This window comes from Ischnura elegans, chromosome 7, assembly GCF_921293095.1.
Source record: "Ischnura elegans chromosome 7, ioIscEleg1.1, whole genome shotgun sequence".
Classification (NCBI taxonomy): Eukaryota; Metazoa; Arthropoda; class Insecta; order Odonata; family Coenagrionidae; genus Ischnura; species Ischnura elegans.
Genome location: NC_060252.1, coordinates 83,870,920 through 83,895,483, shown reverse-complemented (window position 1 = coordinate 83,895,483; position 24,564 = coordinate 83,870,920). Strand labels below are relative to the sequence as shown.

At 39.1% G+C, this 24,564-nt stretch overlaps 1 protein-coding gene and 2 long non-coding RNA genes across 3 annotated transcripts in view; 1 reads left to right on the top strand and 2 right to left on the bottom strand.

Annotated features, from left to right (window-relative positions):
- LOC124161932 overlaps positions 1-16,756 on the bottom strand; it is a 22,745-nt gene extending 5,989 nt beyond the window's left edge. The window contains exon 1 of the long non-coding RNA XR_006865445.1: positions 16,682-16,756. This is a non-coding gene — a long non-coding RNA (uncharacterized LOC124161932). The remainder of the gene's footprint in view (positions 1-16,681) is intronic.
- Positions 6,111-24,564, top strand: LOC124161931 (methyl farnesoate epoxidase-like). The gene is made up of 10 exons (XM_046538198.1): positions 6,111-6,214; positions 14,660-14,805; positions 16,695-16,934; positions 18,176-18,354; positions 18,641-18,889; positions 19,195-19,309; positions 20,054-20,234; positions 20,384-20,510; positions 21,987-22,128; positions 22,311-24,564. The coding sequence occupies exons 2-10, from the start codon at positions 14,721-14,723 to the stop codon at positions 22,490-22,492; spliced, it is 1,500 nt and encodes a 499-aa protein (XP_046394154.1). The 5' UTR covers positions 6,111-6,214; positions 14,660-14,720; the 3' UTR covers positions 22,493-24,564.
- LOC124161933 lies at positions 16,817-18,215 on the bottom strand. Its single transcript, XR_006865446.1, has 2 exons — positions 18,130-18,215; positions 16,817-16,883 (listed from the first exon to the last, which is right to left on the bottom strand). It is a non-coding gene; the product is annotated as an uncharacterized LOC124161933 (long non-coding RNA).

Here is a 24,564-nt window from a genome sequence, read left to right as displayed (position 1 = left end):
GGGGGATAAAACTTCCCCCAGCGCTCATTGTCAGAGAAAATTTTAAGTTTAATCCATTTTACTTATTTGGATCAGTATTACTTATATAATAGTGTTAGGATTTATCAAATATCCCTCAGAAAGCCGTAAAACTCACCATTTTGAACCATTTATCTTAAAATTTTCTGGAAGAGGGCCCCCGCAACTCCTGCTTACCCTGATTGGTATGCAATACCTCCAATCCCGTAAGTATTAGTTGCCCCCAAAATCCCCCCAAGTCTTAATTCCTAGTTGCGCCCCTGTGGTCTTAGATAATGAGATTTAGTCTGGGGTGAGCTATCTCCTCACCTATCCATTCCAACCTTCGGGTTGAATCACTGTGTGAGTGAGCGGGTATTGCATATTAAGTACAGTCAGGTGCAAACTTTTAAACGGATGAATTTGGCAGCTCTCGCTCGAAGTACGTCAAATTCGCTAGACAACTGTCAGTTGATAGTGGACAATTGATAGTGGACGCGGTAAGAGAGGTCAGGACAGGAGGAAGTTGGGAGGGAAGGGGAAAGTGAGGAATAGGTCGACGAGTGTATAAAGCCTGAATCAAAGGATCATTTTTCCGTCCCTCAGAGCGATAACTCCAGCAGTATGTTTTCAGCTGTGGATATTTGTGGACGAAACCGGACAAGGTCCTGGCGTATACTGGTCAGGGCGAATAATTTTTTCTCTGTGGATTATTCGCACAATTTGTGCATTGCTGATGACTCCATAAAAGTTATCACCTTGGCTAGTCCCGGTGCACTCAAATAATTCTAGAGCGAATACCTCTTCGTGTTCAAAGTTCGGGCTTTGCTCTCCGGCTGTGGCGCCATGCGCACGACTTGGGACTGCTAGTCGCATAATATGCTCAGCAGTCCATACCACCTTCTCTGGTATAGTCAACAAATTTCCACAGGGGAGAATGATGCCTCGGTAACTTAACTGGCTAAAGCACTCTGCCGGAAATCGAGGGATCCAGGTTCGAATCCCGGTCAAGGCGAATGGTTTTTCCTCTGTGGATTTTTCGCACAGTTTTCCGAATCACATGGTCATTCCCACCGTTAATTTTTCATTCACTTTTTCCTTCACTTTCCGAATTCACAACTGTCATTCAATTAAATGCCAAACGCGGCGTTACAGTCGCTGTTGTCGGCCTTGCGTTATGATCGGCTGAAGAACGGTGCCGGCAAAGGGGACTGCATAGAGGAGTCCCAATTCCATTCCGCAGAAGGCTGATTTCTGTTTTTACTTCGGTCGCATTTTAATCGGCTGTGAAAAATGTCCGCAGCGCGGTGATGAGTGCAATGCGATCCATTTTTATCAAATATTTTGTGGTATCATCTTTGCAATTGCGAGGAATAGCAATGAATAGTTATACATTTGTAAATAACACCATCATGAACGTAAATTTCGGTGGACACCCCTAATTATACCTTATTTCGCCGTGAAACTCAGATCACTTTATTCGTCAGCGAAACGAGTGACGACTGTAGTAAACCCATTTAAATGCGTAATGGGAGACAAAACATTTAGAGGCCGACTTGAGGATCCTCTTTTGTAATATTCGTGGTGCCAGCTATGATTTCAGCGACGGAAAAAAGGACGTGCCGAGTGATGGAAAAAGCGTTGGAAATTGTTGGAAATGGTAATCTAGATTTAAACTCATGCCAAGTTCTTTTGTGCATAGTGCGTACCAGCTGTTTCTTTTGATTTGTGTGCTTCTTTTGTTTGTCTGTAAAAGCCATTGCTTCGGTTCTTCAAATTCACACCTATACAGCGCCATGTGTTAATTAATTCATTATCCAACCTAATCCCAACAGGCTATGGGTCCAGAGGATTGAGAAAACTGAACCTTGCGCACTCTGATTTATATGGGCCAATGCAAGATGATTCATATGGAGGGGCAAATTACTTCATGACAATGATGGATGATTTCACCAGAAGGTGCTTTGTATAATTTTTGAAGAGGAAAAGTGAAGCATTCCTCAAATTCTGTAAATTTGATAGAAATCCCATCCCTTGAGTCATCGCGGAAAATGATAGCGAGAAACGGTCATTTTTTTCCATAATCATGAAAGCGATAGCTGGAACTGTCCCTCCATAGGGATGGAAAAAATAATTGTGCGATTCAGGCTTAAGTAATGTCGTTAATAGGGAGTTGAAAGGAAGTGAATGGGAACCTTCTCTATCAAGTACAACTTTCCTAGCATCCCTTGAACAGAACAAAACTTGCCTAAACCTCATTGGCTCAGTGTTTTTTCAAATCATTCCAACTATTTGCTTCGTAGTAGCGTCTTTCGTCTCGGTGCGTTTAAAAAAGCAACACTTGATTACTATATCTTATAGTAATCATATTTTTAAAGGCAAATGCCTCGGAGGTATAATGAAATTTTACCTTCCCGGGAAAATAATGCTCTTAATAATTGTAAAAAATATTCCCGAAATATACATCCACACAGCTGTCACCCTGGGGTAGAGATTGAAAATTCTCTAAAATTATTTGAATATGTAGTGGAAATATAAAAACATGCGATAAATCATTAAATTTCGCCAGTCCGATGCTGTTTTATCGTGTTGAATGGCGATAATGATAAATTAATGCGAATCTTAAAGTTGAGTATGGCAAAACAGGTTCAATTGGTAAGATAAATTATCATATTTTCCCCTAGGCGCCCTTAAAAATTGGTTGAAACGACAATATTTGCTTCATGAGAGTCCAAATTAATAATTTTAAGCCCGCGTTACAAATATACTTGCCGTACGGATGCTAACAGGCCAAGTGGTGGGTAAATAGTATTTGCCCACCACTTGAGGCTCATCATTTTTCCACTATTTTCACAAAATTCTTTCTGAAACCATTTCATTGCGAATAAAATAAATTTCTCTCATAAAAATCTCCCATACCCAATTTTTAATTCCCCAATTAAGTCGTAATTGTATTGCGAGATGAGTCTATCAAAAGATTAAAGCTTTCGCGCATCTCCTGAAGTATCTACAGTAAGGTCAAATCCAACACTAAAGATGAAATTATCTAAAAGGCGCACCTTAAGTTCATACCTAGGATCCTTTATTTCTACTCAGTCACATATATTGTCACATAAAATCCAATGCAGATAAAATAGACTCAATTCGTTAAAAAAATGCTACAGACAAATAGATGGCGTTACACAAGTATTTTGGACGATTAGTTTGGGAACCGTTGAGGAGACTGTCTTCTCTTCTACGCTAGTCTTCGATTGTTTGAACAGTTGATAACAAACATCTATCGGTATGACAGAGAGCATATCATGTCCAGGTCCGAAAGAAATGATAAAAGGATTGAGCTGACAAATATTCTTTACATTCTGACTTCATATTCCGAATTTATATTCTTTATACTATCTTTTATATTCTGACAAAAGGGATTCTTTTTCCGGCAAACAAATATTAGACCAAATTAAAAATCTGTCTAACATCAATGCAATTCCAACATCAATTTAATTTTTTATTTTAAATTAGAAAAAATAGGGGTCATGTTATTGGCTCTGTTTCATGTTGACGTTTGGTGTCCTATTACCCCCACCACACACCTATAGAAGCGACTTGCTGGATAATACGAAGATCTAGATGTACACTAGTGGTTCCGTGGGCCTCTGATGATCAGTCAGGTGTCTCTGGAGTCGTTTAAGGGATAAATACAAGTTTCCAATAAATTGGAATCACGAGAATCACGAGATCACAAGATAGGATAAATATACTTACAACAAAACTAATTTACACGATCACCTTTGATTTTTTTCAACGGGAAAGGCGCTTAGAAAGTGTAATAACTGAATGAATCACTCTCTCTCCAGCAATTTAATGGTAAATAAATTCGACATGGATTTGAAAAGTTATTTTAATAAATGGGGAAGAATGGAGGAATTGAAGTGGACGGAAAGGAGAAGGGGCAACGATTTACTGGACATGGTTGGTGAGGAAAAGCAGCTTTTATATGATATACAGAAGTACTTACCGGGGAGGGGTTGTTGAAAACAGTGTTAGAGGGTTGAATGCTAGGTGAACGAGGGAGAGGAAGGAAGAGAATAGGATTTTTAGACGGAATGATAGGGAGTAGGCCTTATTTTTAATTGAAGAGGGAATTATGAGGCGAGGGTGACTGCCAGAAAAATTCTGAAATACTCCATGCAAACCTACATTGAAATGATTTTTGTTTTTTCCCCCGGCGTACAATTGCAGTAAAGTTTTCTCGGGTTTCGCAACGGTTGGATTCCTGAATCCCAGAAGACGATAGGCGAGTTGTTCATCGAAACGTTCGAAGGAGATATGGATGACCTGACCCGGTGCGAAACCCGAAAAAACTTACTGCAAACCTACCTTAACCCTTTCTAACCCAGAGCTGCTTCTGAGATAAATTAAATATCAAGATTTTTCATTTTGAAAACTTGAAAACTTTGCACTCATTCATAATTATCTAGGCAGGTAAATATTTCGTCATTAAATTTTACACCATAAAATAATGCGTAGTTTTGATATTTACCAAAGACACCAGAAAATTTATACATTTTTGATGTTGCTCAGAAGCAACATTGGGTTGTAATGGATTAATCGGTATAATGCTTTTAAATATAACTAGCAGGCCGCCCGGCGTTGCTCGGGAAGGATAGTACCCAAAGAAGTGGGAAACTTAGAACTTAGAATTCATAGTCAAATGGTAGAATTTTTAGGTAAAGGAACAAATCAAGTATAATGATGGTATACATGCATAACCACGGGCGTACCCAAGATCATAACTAGGGGGGGCAAGCCAAGTTGTGACATTTTAGCATGGAAAAGGTAATGAAACCAACAGTTTAAGAAAATTTTAACAGCGCATTATTAGTTTATGAGATTATTTCCTTGAAAAAATAGTTTTATTTTAGATAAATATCTTATACTAATACATATCATTTTTCGTGGGTTTAAAGAAAATTTTTTGAATGATTTCGTTTCAATTCAGAACTGATTTTGCTTTAAGACTTGCGATTTTTGCTTATAGAGGGGGCAGCGGCCTCCCCCCTGCCCCTCGCTGGGTACGCCCATGTATGTAACAGCAAACAATGGAAAAAATACTTTCCGTATACCGTGCACGGGATCAGCTTACACCCCGCTCCGAAATATTAATCGTTGGCTGTGTCCGTAAGTTCGTAATCCAAAAACGTCATGTCCACTCCCCAGCAAAAATGTGTGCACCAAGAATATGGAATCCATTGCGGCAAGTTTTCCCTTTGAGGGTGTCAAGAGGTGTACCTACCCGTCAGGATATCCAACCACAGAAGTTGTATAGCGTGAAGTGACAAATTGTAATGAAAAAGCGACGCTATGGACGCAACCAAGAGTGCTACTATGGGCTTTGGGAATATAAGATGCACCTACTCAGGGAAAAACTTTTGCTGTGTAAGCCATTTGGAACTGTCATTTATCTGCTTTGTAACCACTGATTTGTACGTGCTTTCGAACTGCTATGGAATTGAAACACGGTACACAGCATTTAATGACGTCATAACGTCCTATCATGTTACCAACTCATTTGTACACCTTTCTAACTCATGTGTAACATATTTTGAACTTCTTTGGATTTCCATTGGAAACTGCTATGGAACAAATTTTCAATCTTTAGAACTCATTTGGAATTAACTTTGGAACTGATTTGTACCAGTCGGACACCCTTTTGGAACTTTAAAAAAGTTGGCCCTGAGATACGCACAAACTCTATTCGCATTCCGCGCAGTTGTATGGAAACGCATAGCGTACAGACAAACAGACATCCTTTTCTATAAATATAGATAGTAATTTCGATAAATTAACGGAGGATAATTTCAGAGCGAGTGGTCCGTAGACTCCTAAGAGCAGGGAACCACTGATGTAGATGAACGGCGTCGCTTAATCACGCCCATTTCCGAGCAAGGTGTGTTTTGGATCAAGTATCCTCACCGCAGACTGAGTTGTTGGGGTCCTTCGGGTGACCGCAAACGAAACCGCGCCTTGAGACGAGTTACGTCACGGGTGGGAGACAGAGCGGTCCAGCTTCTCTCGTCAATTCGCTTCGTCATTCCCGCCTTCCTATCTTCGCCTCCCGCGCACCGACTCCATACACATTAAAAGCCGACGGGAAGTCGACATTCAGACGCCAGCCGCCGCACGCAACGTATCTTCCTCTCAACTCGCGCAGCTCCAGGACCCGGTGAGTGTAAACAAACGACTCCACCATCGCCCAAGCGCTAGTTCTCTCGTTGAAGTGGCGTAGTGAGGGGGGTCCGGATCCGCCCCCCGAAATATTAAGACAAATGAAAAAATTAATTAAGCATCCTCAATTATAATAAATTAACTAATCCTCTACAGTGTTGTTTTCAAGCCAAACTCTTCTATTTGAAAGAGTTTGAAGCTCCGGACAAACCGAAACACTATATTTATGTTTACTCGAATAAAACACAATTACTTTGCTTCTACATAAAATGAAACAAAATATTAAAAAAGTCGTGAATTTACAAAACAGTTTTTTCAAAAATGAAGTTTTTTTCGATAGTGAAAAGTGTTGAAATTAGTTTAAATCCTCTACTTGGTAGGCTGTTTTTTTTATTTTCCCCCGTACCCCTGGCTACATCATTGTTTTAATTGCGTTCGTACCATAACAGTAGTTAGGTGATTGAGTCTGCAAATCTGTAAATTCTAGTTTTCGGATAGAAAAAGCTATTTCCAGGTTTGCAACTGGTTGTGGCCTCTTCGAAGTTCATTCTCCCTTGAGTTGCAACCGTAATGGCATAACACAGTGGCGAACATACATTACGTCTCACTTGAGATAGGGGCCCAAAATCAATGTGAAGTCAGGGCTAAGTAATTTTAAACACGAACGCCCAATGATATTTTGCATTAAAAAAATGCGTTATTTAAAAATATTCGCAAGTACGTTACTTAGTTGTATATGGATCGGAAGTACTGCGGTATAAGTATCTCTAGTCAGCGAGGGGGAAAACAGCTTAAACGCTAAAAATTTTCCCAAATCGTGGGTATCGGGGCACCTTGGTACCCACCTTGATATAAGCCCCTGGCATAACACCTAGCACCACGAGCTTTAGTGAAATTGCCGTGAGGAATAAAGGAACCTGAATAGTCTGCTGAACTATGCTGGAAAGGTCTGTGGTTCGATACCCGATTCAGGGGAAAATAACCCATGTATATTAATTTTAATTTCATCACTATTACCCGGCAAGTTCGAAATACACCGCACAAGATAACTTGAGAGCTTTTAGGCTCTTTTATCTGAAATATTGTTTGCGTATTCATTGACGCTAAATTATCCTATGGGCGAATTCATTTCTTGGCCGGGAGTCGCATGGTGATACCCCGCCAGGTATTGCATTGTAGGTACCAGGAGCGAGTCCGCGGGATCCGAGCTCGAATCCCAGTCCAAGAAAATGCTGTGTCCTCCCAAAATTTTACCCGAGACTCCGTAAAGGTAAGGCGCGGGCTATTCATCGGCATTTCCTTTTAATTCCTATTTCTAGTAATTATGTAGTGATCAAAAAGGCCGAGAAAATTTATTTTAATATTAAGGTTGCATTCCAGACTATCATTGAAGCTTCACTTTGCTCAAACTGGTTATTACACTCTCCATTTCTACACATTCATGTCGCTGTAAAAGTTATCCCACGCCTTTAAGTTGATATTTCTCTCTTTCAAAACTATTAAGTGGTTTTAAAAGTATATGCACCCCTTCCCATATTTTGTGGCTTTTATCATGAAGTTAATTACTCGGAAGTTAGCAATGAATTTTATTTTGCTGCATGATTAGGTTACACCATCATTAGAAAATTGGTGTATCTGAAATTTTATGGTTTGGTATTGACCAACTTCTTATCTCTGAATCGCGCTCGCGCATAATTTCATTCCAGGAATTCCAATTTTTTATCTTATTTTGACGTTTGATATTGTTCTCTTTAAACACAATTTTAAGTAACCTGAGGTGACTAAGGAATTCATACTTAAAAACCCATCATTTTAAAAACGTATTCGGTTCCTATTTCTTGAGCTATCGCTAAACAATCCTTTCCTGTTCATAAATACCTCCTCAGCCAAATGAATAGTCTTCCTACATTAACTGTTGTACTGTATTCTAAATATTTTTTAATTAAGTCTCTCTTTCTTCACTCTCGAAGCATGAAATGCCTTAATAGCTCTGTTACCTTGTGATAAGATTATAATTATCGTTCAACAACCCATTTTAATTGATTTGACGCAGCTCCTCACTTAAAAGGGTGGATTCGAATTCAATACGTATTTTTTAAAATCGATTTTTTTCGGGAAAGCTTGTACCATACCTTGAAAAGGTGTACCTATCGTTGAAACTATCACAATATAATGACCGAACATTTTTTTATTTCATACTTCACCCGTGGAGCCTCGCGTTTTTCACTTAAAATTGAGGATTAATTACATAGTCAGAGGACAGAACGTTGAGTTAAGAGGAATTCCTTGTAATATTTGCCTTCCACCACGATCGGGATATGGAACAATGGAAAAAATCAAACGTTTCAATTGATGAAAAAAATCAGTGTAGTTTGCAGTCAAATTTCAAGCTTCGCTCGTCTTTAACCTTTAACGTTGCTTATAGTACACAAATAAACAATTTATAGCGAATAACAAACACTGAAGACTTATTTGAAATAAATGTAAACGGCATAAGGTGTCCCGCAGCTGTTATTTAAAATAGAGTGGTAGCGCGCAGTGAAATTTGCGAAAGGTTTCTAGCGATTTCTGAGTGGTAGCTTGATGCAATATAATTTTCTCTTATTCAGTTTCCTAATCGCTTTTAAATTGTTATTGCTCCCTTAAGAGAGGAGGGAAATTATCTTTAATGCTAGCGAATTTCGAGACCTAAAATCACAGGTAGAAATGCTCAGGATTATCAAAGCGCTATTCAAGCAGGAAAGTGGATACAAACCAGTGGTGTCGTGGCGCCGGAAAGCCGTTACGGTACTGGTTAATTAAAGAAATGATAGTCAAATGACGCTTTTATCAATTTTGTTGCCTCAAATTTTCTAATGCATGCATTCGTAACCAAAATAAAGAATTAGTAAGAAAATGCATATAATGACTTGTAATAAAAAAACACACAGAGGAAGGAATATTTAAACTCTAAAGAAAGTTAAGGAAAGTGCGTTCCGTCACTGCTAATTTTGCTATGACGTCATCGATGCAAACGCCGCTAATCTAATCATCCCCGAAAGAGATTAAATTATTTTACGGGCCATAAAAATGCTATTACCTACATTAAAAAAGATTGGAGAAAATATAGATTAACCTTGTTCAATCGGCAAAGGGTTAATAAATCTCAGGCATAGTGCGACGTGCGAGTATTCGCGTGAGCTTATAGGGAGGATTTGTTTCCTCTAATTAAGTGCAGTTATTAAATATAGAGTGAAATTTTTGTGAGATTAAAGTACGAGACGAAACTGTTGGAGATGGTATCACAGGCAATCAAAGAAGGAGAACTCATAAGAGCGGTAATTCGAAAACACTTACTCTTGACCAGCAAAGTAACATCAAGGGTTATCGTCAAGGAAATCCTAGGGATGTAAAAAATCAAGGATTCATACTATTCGTATCTCAAAGTTTACTACAGAGAGAGATTTAAGGGCATGTTGTCTTTGCTTAGGATAATGATCAACCTGGAACATCTTCGATGTTATGGCTTCAATTACCAGACGTATGTTCATTATCGCAATGCCCTTCAGAGCTGCAGCTGTGATCATCAGTGCAACTCTCGACGAAATTGAACTCATAACCTTGAAAACACATTAACTATTAACGGAGACATTTGAAGGGGAAGAAAAAAGGTGGGTTTCTCGGGACATACTTATTGACAGTGGCGGATCTATGGGGAGGCTAAGGAGGCTATAGCCCCCCCTTGGACAGGGATACCGGCTTACAAAAAATATTGGGGGGGCCCAAACCGGGGATCTTGCCCCGGGAAATTTTATAAGTAGTGAGTTTTAAGTTTTTTTTAGGCATTTTAGAAGAGTCATATGATCAGCCTTAGAACCCTGATAACTCGAATCTCGATATATGGACACTCCGGAGAAAATCGGCAAGCCTGACACATCCACATTTCCTCATACCCATTGCGAAATTTTGAGGGGGCTCGGGCCCCCTCAGGCCCCATGGAGTCGGCGCCACTGCCCTTGGACATCCAATTTACGTTAGATGGAACGGCAATAATTGTTCGGACCCGCAATATTTCTGGGAGTTTACCCCAAACTTAGCCCCCCCCCCCCTTGTCCCTATCCAGGATCCGCTACTGCTTATTGATATTATATGGCTGACAGGAGTAACTTTTAGATTGTAATTTAACCCCTTTCGTCGTAGACTTGAAGTCACATTTAAGTTTAAAAAAAGTTATATGTATTCACGAATCTAGCCTCCTGTTGATTTTTCTAAACAGTAAGGAGAATACGGCATGAAGATAAACCATGAAAAGACAAAAAAAAGTCGCGCGGCTTTGAAAAGCATCGCGAGAGGGAAGAGTTTGAGGCCAGCGGGGAAGGAGAAGAAAAGAATAGGATATATGGATAGATTGAAAACGAATACGCGTTATTGTAAAATGAAGAGGGAAGCTCAAAGTGTGAGGGAAGTAGGGCGCGGTGTGACTGGAAAAAATGCTCCATATTAGCTAGTTAAACCGGCAGGAATTTTACCGTAAAAATTATGTAGAATATTGCTACCGAAGTAGGTAAATATCTTAGGACTATCAGGCCACCCGCTCGGGAAGATAGTACCGAGGACGGACCGATAGTTCTCCTATTTGATAGTACCCAGTAGTGATGAGCGGAACTGTGATTTTCGGATCACTTCGTTACCTGTGACTGCTACTCATCAGTAACGGTGATTCTTAACTGTGATTGCGATCACCGAGGTGAATCACTCTTAAAAGTCATCGGTGATTTGTGGCACTGCTATTCCTGCTACTTTGTCCAATTCCAAGGAATGAGCTCTCCTCAATAGGAACAAATAAACTTATAGAAAATTGTAAAATTAGGCAAAATATTTTTTTGAGGGAATAGTTCTGATTCCGAGTTTATATTACAATAATTAAGTAAATTTGATGTGGTAAAAGAATTGATAAGGATCAATCATTTTTTATACATATTTATAATCAAACCATCATAATTCAAAGCTTTAGCTGTATATTTCGCACAGAATGTCTTATTTATCATAAAAGATGAATAAGACATCCTTATTTTACTATTGGTAGCATCATGGTAGCTGCCGAAGCTAACTTCACCGTATTCACAGTCGCAGTGATTTCGAGTATTTGGTGATTTAGTCACCGGCAGTGATCGGCTACTTCTCTTCAATCACAGGTGGCGATATATCGCATATCACTTGGTAGCAGCCAGAGCTATCTTCACCGAATCCAGTGATTGAATCACCGAATACAGTGATTTCGAATATTGAATCACCGACAGTGACTGCTACTTTTCAGTAACGGTGATTCAATCACAGTTAGCGATATATCGCTCATCACTAGTACCCAGAGAAATGGGAAACTTGGAAACCTAGTAGTAGTAGCATTGAGTGTTCGGGTGCGTCGACGGCTAGGTCATTCTGAACCACTACTCAGTCCTTTGATTCAAATCGTTCATTCACAGGGTCGATAAAGCACAATTTATTTAGATAAAATAGGCAAGGACTTTTATATTTTATTAAACAGACCGATTTCCTTGAGAAACAAGATTACATTATTCAAATTAGCAGGGTGGCAGCAAATTGGCTGACTTGGAAACCTTTCCCCAAAAGAATCCCACCGATTTCCGATTTCCTTGAGAAACAAGATTACATTATTCAAATTAGCAGGGAGGCAGCAAATTGGCTGACTTGGAAACCTTTCCCCAAAAGAATCCCACGTTTACTCAAAATTGGAGTAAGACAAGAGTGCGAAGACGCTGAGGGGACAGTGAGCGGAAGACGGTGAACAGTAAACAATGGAAAAAATTATTTCCATACACCGCGCACCGAGATCTGCTTTTACCTCGCTCCACAACATTGATCATTATGTGTGTGCGTGTGTAGACCAAAATCGTCGTGTGAACATATATCCCAATAAAGGTTTTCACCGAGAAGATTAAAGGCCGTTTTATACGGGGCACGGAATTGCGCAGGTTAGAGCTGCATTTATTTCTAAAATGGCGTGGAATTGCGCGAATGCATGGACGAAATTAGAACAGGGGCTATTTTGCCGCCTCGTATCCACGAATTCTCGCATGTGTTCTAGCAATTCACTGCTTTACACGACGCAATTTTGATTGCGCCTTCGCACGTGCGTCAGATTGCGCAATTCCGTGTACCGTGTAAAACGGCCTTAATAGGCGAGTGATGTATCCTTTAAGTTATGTTTTCCTTTGATAGCGGAAACGCATAGCGGACAGAAAAACAGACATCCTCTTTCATATATACCTATTGATATTAAAAATTGATGCGATGCTGAGCAGTTTGCAGAATATTGCGCGGGAAATTACATGAAGAATTTATTCCATTCACTATTCAGCCATGGTCCTTCATGAAAATTTAACAGAACGAAGGTGACAACGCTGAAATGGTCCACCGAATACAATGATATGCATAGCGTGCCATAAAACACTTTCATATAAGCCTAGCAGCATGAGTAAGCACGTTGATAAGAGTGGGAAACTGATAGGAAGTGAATGATAAAGCGAGAAAAAACGTGGGGAAGTCGTTACTAATAATGAGTTTACAGATTCGTAAAATTTGATGCCGCCAAGAGTTCGTTTGATGGAGCGAGTTGACTCATTCATCCTTGGCGCGAACTCATTACAGCATTCCTGTTCGGAAATTGCGCGCAGCTCTCTAAAATACGAACGTAATTCAGCCAACCTGTCGAGATAACATGAGAAAAACTTTGATTGAAATGGAGGGCAGGTAATTTGGATACTCAAGCGCTCTAATCACCAAGTTCTCCGCCAAAATACGGCGATTTAATTCACTACTGACGATAAGATTTACATGAATTCCCATGAGAAAACGTTCACCTGGACTGGGAATCGAATCACGGACCATCGGCTTAACGAGTATCCTAGCAAAAAATCTGGCGTAGCCAGGGAGGTGGCCCGGGGGGTCCGGACCCCCCCGAAATATAAAAGCACTATTATTTTCCTTACTAAGAGAAAACAAATTATTGAAAAATCATGAATTTACGAAGTATTTTTTATAACAAATGAGGTTTTTTCGATTGTGAAAAGTGTTAAAATTAGTTAAAAACCCATTACTTCGTACCCTATTTTTCAAAAAATATTCCCCTGGTTTTGGACCCCCCCCCCCCAAAGGAAATTCCTGGCTATGCCACTGGCGCAAAACACCACCCCATCCAGTTTCCTGAATTCCCATGGTCAGTGTCGTATTTAGGGGGGATGTGCCACACGGGTCACGACCCCACCGAAATTTATCAAAAATTTTAAATTTTTATTAGTTTAATAGTTTTTGCATCCTTAAATGTCTTAAATAATTCAATTTCATCTGTTGTTAAGGATAAAAATGAACTTTCAGGCTCCAAAATGTGCAAAAAATGGATATTTCAAAAAATTTATATGAGACAACACCCCTTTCTCCCGGAGGGTATTCCATACTCCGCGGACCCAGGTCATGACCCCTCCCAAATTTGAAGATGAATCTGCCCCTGTCCATGACAATTGTCTCATGGCCTTCCACTGAATAATACAGGACTTCAATAAAAGCTAGGTGAAACTCGGAAGTCAAATCACATCAATTCACACCTTTTCATTGTGAACAACTGTTGTCCAAACACACACACCACAAGCCTATCGAGGCACCTCACAGGGTACAGTGCAAATGTGAATATATCATGTCTACAGTAACTGCTTCAGTCAGGAGCAAGACCATTGCAAGGAGAGGAGGGGGAGGTTGAGCCGTTCAAACTCCCACAAAATATCCAGGGAGGTAGTCTTTGGTGTACCTCCTTCAAATGAGCTCTCCTCCCTGAAAAGTATTCCTCCTTGAGGTAAACATCCTAGGAAATACTTTGGCCAAGGCCTTGGTCATCACGCACTTTCCATAGCAGATGCAGAGGCAGTGAGACATTTTCACAAATGTAGAAGATTTAATAAATTCTGACTCAACACAGGAAATACTTTGTGAAAAACTGGCACTCCATGATTACCAGGATGAAAAATATGTCCAGTAATAAAGGAATTTTTTTTATTTTTGCAGTCAGGAAAGTACGGATGTCAGATACTAATTTTGAAATGAGATTGCCTGTGTAATATATCAGCAGTGTTCACAGACGGACGAGAGTAATCTCCATTCTTTGTGAGATGTGGACAAGCATACCTACTTCGAGAATATGAGGAAGAATTCGTAGTTGGGTCTTTTACGCATTATCATACTGCTGCGGATATGTTTAATTTCCCCGATACGACGGGTTTATGGTTTGAAAATTATCGATTATATGAGAGCATTACAATGACAACATTCTGGAGGACGGGCGTCTTCCAATGGTTCCTGATCCTTCAGACCCAAATGAGCTTTGTGTTAATTTTTACCAGCATGCAAACAGAACTTACATATTTTAGACTAAAGGCCCAATTTCTCATCTCAGTTTCAGGAAATAGAACTTTTGGCAGTGATAATAACATTACCAGTGCAGACGTGAATGAAAGATGATTATTGAGCTAATTTTAATCCTGGTGACCATCACACTTTTCTGGTACTTCAACACAAGAAAGCCAGACAAATTTCCACCAGGTAACTACATCTCACAAACTTGAACAAAAGCAGTGGCAATTTTTCATATTTCACATAACATGAGTCAACTTGTGTACTCATACAACATATATTGTGTCCTGTATATTTCTACTAAAATATTTGATTTTTCGAAAAGATTAATGATTCTCATCATATTCCTCCATGTGAGCCACTACATATCAACAAAGGTTATCTCTTTTAAGAGGATTATCCAGGGCTGGAACTGGGGGGAAGGCAAAGGGGGCACATGCCCCGGGAGGCAGATTTCAGGGGGTGGCAAAATTTCAAAAGTTCATTTAAAAAAGTGATTTAATTTTTCCTATAATGAAATTACATATTTAACGATAATATTAACAAAACGTCTTATTATCTGATGTACGATTTGTAATTTCAACTACCATATCTCCAAAAATATCTTACGCTTAGGGATGTGCAAGTAGTGCTTTTTGATCCAGAGTCGAGAATCGAGTCGCGTTGAAAACTACTTGCGAGTATCGATTCGAGTTTGATCATTTCTGGATCTGGCAATATGATAATATATATACGTACCATACCATATTCTCATTTTCAAATTTTACTATTGAAATGAATAAACCTCTAGTGATATGTGGTCAATTTAATTAGTATATATTGTAACCGTACGGGCACCGTCCCTCAGTCTACACCACTACTAAACTAATACCAGGCTAACGTAAATCGGGTCGCGAAATAGGTCCTCATCCAGGGAACCGTGACAGGTTGCCAAATGAAAGGTCGGGACACAAGTATCTATAACGGCATTAATTTTTAATAATTAAAAAACAATTATGCAATTTAATTACCTTCATTAACAGGGAAACAGACTAAGCATGCGATGAAAATGAATATTTCGGGTGGAGAAGAAGCAAACGCGAAATGACTGGCCCGCGACCAAGCAAACCAAAAATACGGAACTCGGAAAACATACCCCATTCCCTCATTCACACAATACCAAATCACGAGAGAACTCAACACGACAACTTTTGGGCAGGGCAAGTACTTGGAGCTCACAACTTTGGTGTCCTGGTGGAACTCCAGGACGGTCCTGGCGACGTTGCTGCTCGAAATCAGGATAACTTCCAGCGTCTTGGCGGAACTCCAACAGCTGTTCCGGCGAGACCGCCAATAATAATCAGGATCGTCACTCCACCGCTCAATCAGCCCTTGACCGGTCAACATCAACCTTCCACCAGGCAAGGTTGTCCGCGATCCTATTACAGCTGTGGTTGACGAGAGAGCGAGTGAGCCTCCTGGCTTCACCTCCGAACTAGCACCTCCTCTGCTTCCCCTCTTTTCCCCTCTCGGCGTCCGAGAAACAGCTGCCTCCCGACGCGCGTTGAGTTCTCTCATGTGCGAGTTCCGTATTATTTTACACCCCTGACCCGCGATCACGCTGGCTTACTCTCCACACGTTGACCCCGTCGAGTTACAGTATACATACATGTATCCAAACTGCCAGAAACAACCCTGGATAAAATCATTTGCACCATTGTAATAATGCCGCTTGATAACGCTTCCTGTCAGCGGATTTTTGAACTTACTGGCCTCGACAGCTCTGCAACTGAAACTACTCGGCTCAACTCAACATTTGTAATGCTACTCGGATCACTCAAGTCGAGTACCAACTTCTAGACTTGACTCAAATTTTCGAGTACTCGCACATCCCTACTTACGGTAATGTTATATTTTAATGCTGGGGGAGGGGAGGGAGGGAGCGAGAGTGGATCAGAGGGGGCAAACTGATCTTTTACCCCCCTGACTGAACTCCTACCTCTGGCCCTTGGGTTATCCCTCAATTTTCTTTTTGGGTTGATTACGCACCATACACACGTCAGAGTCACTTGGATTTCTTACTCACCATCGTTCTGCAGGTCCTCCTAAATGGCCCATTGTTGGGAACAGGCTGCAGCTGAAGAGCTGGGGTGCCTTACCCCACCTTGCAATGGGCGAGGCTGCTCGCCGCTATGGAGATGTAGTTGGTCTTTTTTCAGGGAAGATACCAGTTGTTCTTGTTTCCAGCTTAGAGGCCATCAAGGAAGTATCATCAAGGGAAGATTTCTCTGCAAGACCAAGATCCAAACTGATGGAACATATAGACCAAGGATCGTTTGGTAAGACATATGGGTCATTCCCAGGGGGCAGATTTAGGTGAGGGGTCAAAGGGGTCATGGAATCCCCCCTAAATTCTATACAATAATTTTAATTATTATTATTTTAATAGGAGCACCCAATAGGAAAATAGTTAATAGTAATATTACTTATGCATGAAACTGTGTTTTATGTGCATTTTAATTTTTTGCATTCTTGTCAAAAAAAATGCCTTGAATCATATATATGCAATGGCCTACCAAATCACCATCAAATTATTGGAGAGCCATGGTTTATGGCTAATTTTAAAGCTATGACTTTGTGTTAGACACTGCTAATGTGAAAAATTCATTTTATATCTTTTCCTAAAATTGTTATTTTTAAATGTTTACAAAGTGTTTTTTTAAACTGTCTCAAATATTCCATCAATAATATTACAAGTAATGGACCACAGCAATATTATCAAAAAATGCTATTCGGGCTTCCAGCCGGGTGGTCTCCCTCCCCTCCTCAAAAAACAAAGTATTGACACCGTTTTCCAACCATGCTCCAAACTAAGAGATCTACTTCTTAAAGCGAAGGATCCTTGTGGTTTTGAAACTCCAGGGGTCTACCAAATTCCTTGTGAGTGTGGGCAGGTTTACGTGGGGGAAACGGGGAGAACTATCAATACAAGGATAAAAGAACATAAGAGACACCTTAGGCTCTGCCAACCGGAAAAATCCGCGGTTGTAGAACACGCCATTGAATCCGATCACAGGGTAGAGTGGGATGACGTGAAAATTCTATGCCGCGAGACTGATTTCTGGAAAAGACTGGTTAAGGAATCCATCGAGATCCGGCTGGCAACTAACACCCTCAATCGTGACACAGGGTATTCACTGAGTAATGCATGGAAACCGGCACTTAAGAAAATAAGATTGGCTGCCTCCGAGCCAATCACTTTAGACCTCACAACCAACTGAAAAGTAAACAAGCTGGCAAACTTCATCCACTCACCATTAGCCCTGAGGATGGAACCCGACTCGTGTTCCGAAACGTCGGCAGAATGGAGGGAGACCACCCGGCTGGAAGCCCGAATAGCATTTTTTGAACATATTCGCCGGGAAAGCATCAGATTTTACTTCACAGCAATATTACTTTTCAAAAGTTTTGGGATACAATATAATTATCAACAAGCACAATGTATAGCATGTATGTCTAAGAAAATTTCATCACCTGCTTCAATTTCATCAATTTGATGAGGTACATTTTCTATTTCCAGGAGTCTTGTGGATCTCAGGAGAAAAGTGGAAGGATCAACGCCGCTTCACACTCCGAAACTTAAAGGACCTTGGATTTGGGAAAAGGAGTCTTGAAGGCATTGCCCATGAGGAATTAGAAGCTGTGTTTGCTGAAATTGAGAAAATATCAGGAGGCCAAAAGGAAAGGTGGAGTCACCCAGTAAGAATCAACAATGCATCTGTAAAATAGCAACACAAGTGAAAACAGAGAATGATGAGTAGATACATCTTGAATAACATACATTAATGTTAATGATTATAGAAACTATTTATCACATTCAAATGAATATTGCAGATGTGAAAGAACATATACACAAACAAAAGTATGCTGTCCAAATAGAGTATAACCTTTTTAATACAACCTTCACCATACAGATTTAATGAGAACAATCAAATTCAGCAAGAAGATGATACATATTTTCTGTCATCTCTATGTGTATTTATAGGTGCCTGTTCATGACATCTTGGGTACAGCAGGTATTAATGTACTCTGGCATATTATTGCGGGGAAGAGATACAGCCATACAGACCCTTATCTCCAAAAACTAATGAGCAATGTAAAGTTGCTGATTAAAATGACTGAACCAGGTGGAGGTCCAGCCACAGCTTTTCCTTTTCTGACCAAAATTCTACCTTTCCTCTCAAATCTTCAGAAAATTTTGAAACTGAGAGCGAGTTTGCAAAATTTCATAAAGGTAGGTAAGCAATTTTATAGAAGAGACTTTAAATTCCTGAGTGTAAAATTAATTATAATTAGTTTACAGTAATAGCTAATATTAGTACTCAGATGAGTAGATGATTCAAACCAATGAACATCACATGTTGCTCTGTTCAGAGATGAAGATCAACTGCAAAGAACATGAAGTTCAATTAAGTTGGTTGATCATGAGCAGCAAAATTAATTGTGCTTCATCACCCCATATTGACTTAAATAAATTATTCAAATATTCAGAAATTCATTTTCATCAATTTTATGCATTTATACTTCTTCCATGCATAGCAAGAAATTAAAAAGCATAGAGAATCTTTTGACGGTGACAATCCAAGAGATTTCATTGACACATACATAAACGAAGTGGACAAAAATAGACACAATCACCAAACATGGTATGAAGGTAAGCTATATTTATATTTACCGCTTCTACTACCTTTTGCAATGATTTATGAAAAAATTTTATCTACTACTTTCATGACAAAAACTCAAAGTGATACTAGATGCATTGCATAGGGTATGAAACAGTAGGAGAGACCTTCAGTTTTCAAGGTCATCCTTGAACTCAGCTTCCTTCTATTATATATGTACTTGAAATTCTCCTCATAATAACCCTTAACACGTTGCGTATCAGGGTATTTAAATTCCTAGGAATGCCGATTTGGAAATATGTGCCTATTAGGGCGTAATGCCTTTGGTTTAAACATGGTTAAAAAGTTAATGTTTAGAATATAACTTTACCCATTCAAAATGTTATGATGGATCAATTCTTTATGAATAACGAACAACAACTGAAAACGTACGAACGAATACGTATTATACGCTTTAAAATTGTTTAGGTTGACATGCCTAAATGACGAGAATCTTCGTCATCCGTCTGGAACGTTTGGGAAAAAAATGACGAGAATTCTTGCCATCCGTACGCAACGTGTTAAATTGCCTTCTCCCCCTTCAGAAAAGAATGCACTCATTTTGAGTTGCCAGAAGAAAACTCACTTTTTTCACACAAATTCAAAAGAAGTCAAAATTACCTTAAAAATGAAATTTCCCCTCAGTGAACAATGACTTCATGCTCCATCAAACATTTACAGGCTTTTAACTCTGACACATACATTAAGATGTGATTATTTTACAATCTTCTCCCCAGAAAAACAACTGGTGATGATCTGTGTTGACTTATTCATGGCTGGCAGTGATACAACATTCAACTCATTAACATTTTCAATGTTGTACATGATACTTTACCCAGAAGTGCTATCAAAAGTTCAAGAGGAGTTAGACAAGGTTGTCGGCAGGGATAGACTTCCATCTCTTGAAGACAGACCAAGGTGATTTTTAATTACCATGAAAACTTATTCAACATTACTCCTAAACTAATTGAATTCATCAAGAGTGATCAAAATGTAATTTGCATGATTTGCATTCAAATCTAAGCTACATACCATTATCGACTACATTTTGCATTTAATCTTTTCAGTCTGCCATATGTGGAAGCAACTATTAATGAGGTACTTCGATTGAGTACTGTTGCTCCTTTGGCAGTTCCTCACTCCCCATGGTATGCTGAGAAAGATGCTGAGTTGCAAGGATATATTATTCCAAAGGTAACCTTTTACGCTAATCTATACTTGATAATGAATGAGGGCCATGCAAAAGCAGATATAAATTCTCTGAAAAAAATACCACCATCATCACTCAATGAGAAACTAGATTTTCTTCCTAATGGTGTAGTAGAGTTCTCAGGCACACCTCACAACCACGGAATTTTGAATACGCCAGTATCAACCTCTTTTTAATCACCAAATCGGTGACATTAGCTGCTTTTCAACTAAAAGTGCAATTGTATGAACCAGTCACCAGAATTTAGGTGCATAAGAGAGAATCTTTAATGCCACTGAAATATTCTATTTTACTCTCATGCCCAACTTTCCTCGCATTCCCTAACTGTGCTTATTATAGGACATTAAAAGGCAATGGTTTCATACAGTTCTCTGCTTAATTCTTCTATCAGATAGTCTTTTACATATTTACATAAGTCTTCACTTCACATCATTGATATCTTATCACATGTAACTAATGCAAAGCCTTCCTTTGTGAAGTATTTGATACTACATATTACTTTCCTAGTAAATATACGTAACTACATACAGATTAAACACTGCAAAGAACAAAAATCTATGATGATTAGTCAGAAATGCTATCATGAATGAGCCATCATGTTATGTTTTCCATTACATCATCGTGAGCAGTGCAAATATGAGCCACCACTCCAACAGAATAAGCAGTGATTTGAATCGAAATCTTTAAATTCATACACTTAGACTGAAATCTTGATAGTATTTAAGTAATTTTATCTTGAAATGCCTTAAAGAACTACTGTGAGAGGCTTAGCAGTACATACTATTTTTAGTACTTATGCTGAGTTTTTTTTTTTTTTCGCATGAGAGACATTTGGCTGCAAAATAGAACTTGAATTTCACCAAGGTAATACTTCAAAAAAGTAACGTGCACCAAACTTCTCCGCAATGGATATTATTTGCCCAAAGAAATATACTCATGTACTCATCTACAAGTGATATGAATCCTGTGGCGGATACAGATGGTGGGTGCAGGGGACGTGCACCCCCTTCTGGGGCCACCCATATTGCCAAACATTGCAGAACCACAATTTTAACTATTTTATATCATAAGATGGCATTGTCTTGTATTTTCACATAATCACTTTAATTAAAACTTCTTAAAATTTGCACGTGACTTGATTATTTTTTATTACAATAAAAGTAAAGGTAAATCAAGGTATCTTTTGCACGCCCCTCCCCACTTGAGTTTTTTCTGTATCCGCTACTGTATGAATCCGAAGAACAATGAAAGATCTGAATACGGCCTTAAGGTTTGAGATGTCCAACTATCTAAGATGGTAGTGACTGTAAGCTGAGATTTCTCTCCATAAAATAATACAATGCTTTTCAACTGATTATTCTCGGACCTATTACATCCAACTAAGTTATTCTTGTGAGTAATTATGACCTCAAAATGGTTTTAACATGAATAACTAATGTACCTGCTTTCATTTGATACAGAACTCCCGAGTGATTCTCAATTTGCATGCAGTTCACCACGATCCCAAAATATGGGTGGATCCACAGAATTTTCGACCAGAGAGGTTTCTGGACAAAAACGGAAAACTGATTAAGCATGAAGCATTCATACCATTTGGAGCAGGTGAAGTAAATTTTTTTCCTCCTCCTTCCTTATTTTTGTAAAATGAATTGTTAAAATATCTTCATATTCATTATATACATAATATTTACTGAAATTGGGCCTATTCTCAGTGAAAAGTTATAATTGGTCAATGAAGTGAAGACAAAATGACCCTTATTAAATCAATAATTATCTATTTTCAGGGAAGAGACAGTGTTTAGGAGAAGCCTTGGCAAGAAATAATCTCTTCCTTTTCTTCTCTGGTCTCGCTCAGAAGTATTACATCAGTGTGCCAGAGGGTCATCCCACACCTTCAAATGAAGTTGAAGGTGGATTAACAGTAGTTCCTAAAGCGTTTGAAGTGAGGTTTCAACCAAGGGGATAATATATAATCCATAAATATTGACACGATAAACACTACTTTTTTAAAAAATGAAATGCTTTTCATTTAGCCAAGTTGAAAAAAAAATTCAGCAATGAATGCATATCCACATTTCAACAGCATTATGTATGGTTAGAAAAACAAAGGATGAATATGATGGATACCTAGACTCTATATTACGCAAATGAATTTAAATTGAACCAACAAAACTCAACCCGTACTCCACTATGCATACGTACTCAAAGTCCTTGTAAAATAAGACATTCTCCAGAAGATATCACATTTCATTGCATAGGCATAAGACTGCCAAAAGGTAATATGTAGGCACAATTTGAACAATAAAGAAATAAAATCTTCTCAGCTGCTGCATCCGAAACATCTTGATAGAGTCTTCTCCCTGCCAATGGAACATTACATGGTAGGAACTATTCGACATCTACTAAAAATAGGTACTGATGACATGAGGAAATAATAGCCCACTAGAAACATCCTCACCATTTTGACGAGGAAAATTCGAACAGAAGTACATGCAATATGAGGCAATAGCCAGGAAAAAGTTTGGAAGCAGATTTTTGCAGAATACTCGCCATTTTTATTACGGAAGCAGAATTTAAAAATTGAATAGACACATAATTTTCCATTTTTCAATTCATGACCTACTACTCAAGATATTCATGATGAAAGTTTGATGGCTGTAAACCTATTCCAAATAAGATGATGATATCATGAGCCCATTACTACCTTTCAGCCTTTGCAAGGCTCCGCTTGGTTCATTGTTGAGAAATTCCTTCTCTCCATCGGCAGCTCACCCTGGTCAAGTTATTGTATCAGAACTCCCATAACAACGTAAAGAACTCATTAAAAGTGGGCGGTAACTTTACCGTTTTCTTATTTTAAACTCGAGAGAGAATGGCCAAATGTGAAAGATTTTATTTTTTTTAACTATACCTTACTTTTCCCTTCCATTTACCAAATTTTTTAAATAAATTTTGATTTCCAGTTGCGACACACACAGTCCCAAGAAAACAATTGCCAGAGGTGGTTAGGAGTGAAAATAGCCAAAATGCAATAGGGATTGATTTCCAACACTGAACACATTTAATGTCGCCAGGGCATACGCAATAGTTAAAAGACATAGGGTCTTGTTGTCTCCCTACAGAGACTTTCTCTCAGTTGCTCCTGCCTCACTGGTGGCCAGGGAAGTGAGAGAGAAACCCAAATAGGCAAAGGAGTCCACACAGCAGAGGGGAAGTTATCGTAATTTGGACAGGTGGGGAAGACACTTTTGCTAGTGGTGTCGAGAAAAGTAAATGTCGGGACCTGTGAAACCACTATAAATGAAGCAATACAGCACTGTTACAATGAATTTGCAATAACAGCAAACTTGAGTTTCCGTCGAATTTGAATCCCTCAATACGTAGACTTATATTCTCGCGATCTGTTTGAATCACCATGGAGTCTGAAGAGAGACTTAAAGTTCAAGGGGACTCATTGGTTACACTCATTGTCATCTTCTTATACATATTCATGGTTTATTTGTCTTCTCTTCTTTTTTGGATTATGCTAGTGGTAGCAACCTCCAGAATCTTGCCAACCATACTTCCTTGCTGGAAAGATAGTATTCCAACAATCTTTTCCCTGAAAACATGGAACCCTGAATAGTTCTCATGTAAAATCTGATAGTGTTTTTCTTACATGACACCATCACATGGACTACCTTTTCCATGGCACCCTTGACCCTATCTGGCATGGGTGCCTCTGCTGGGAGTAATTGAAAAATACCCCACCAATTCAGCTCTAGGATTCATTGGAAAGCGCAAGATTTTCCACTGCAACAAGGTTGTACCCAAAGAAAAGTTTGAGTGCAATATTTTCTACAGATAAATGATCCATGACATGACAAGCCTTTGGATGGTACAAAACTGCCAAGCAAAAAAATGAACCACCTTTGTGTGGCAAAAGGCATAAATCCTCTGGAAATCCAGCTGGATGTGACAACTCTGCACCCATTCCACTTGCGACTTACATCAGAAGTACAATCCACAAGGGCCATAAACAAAACTTTTTCCGGACAA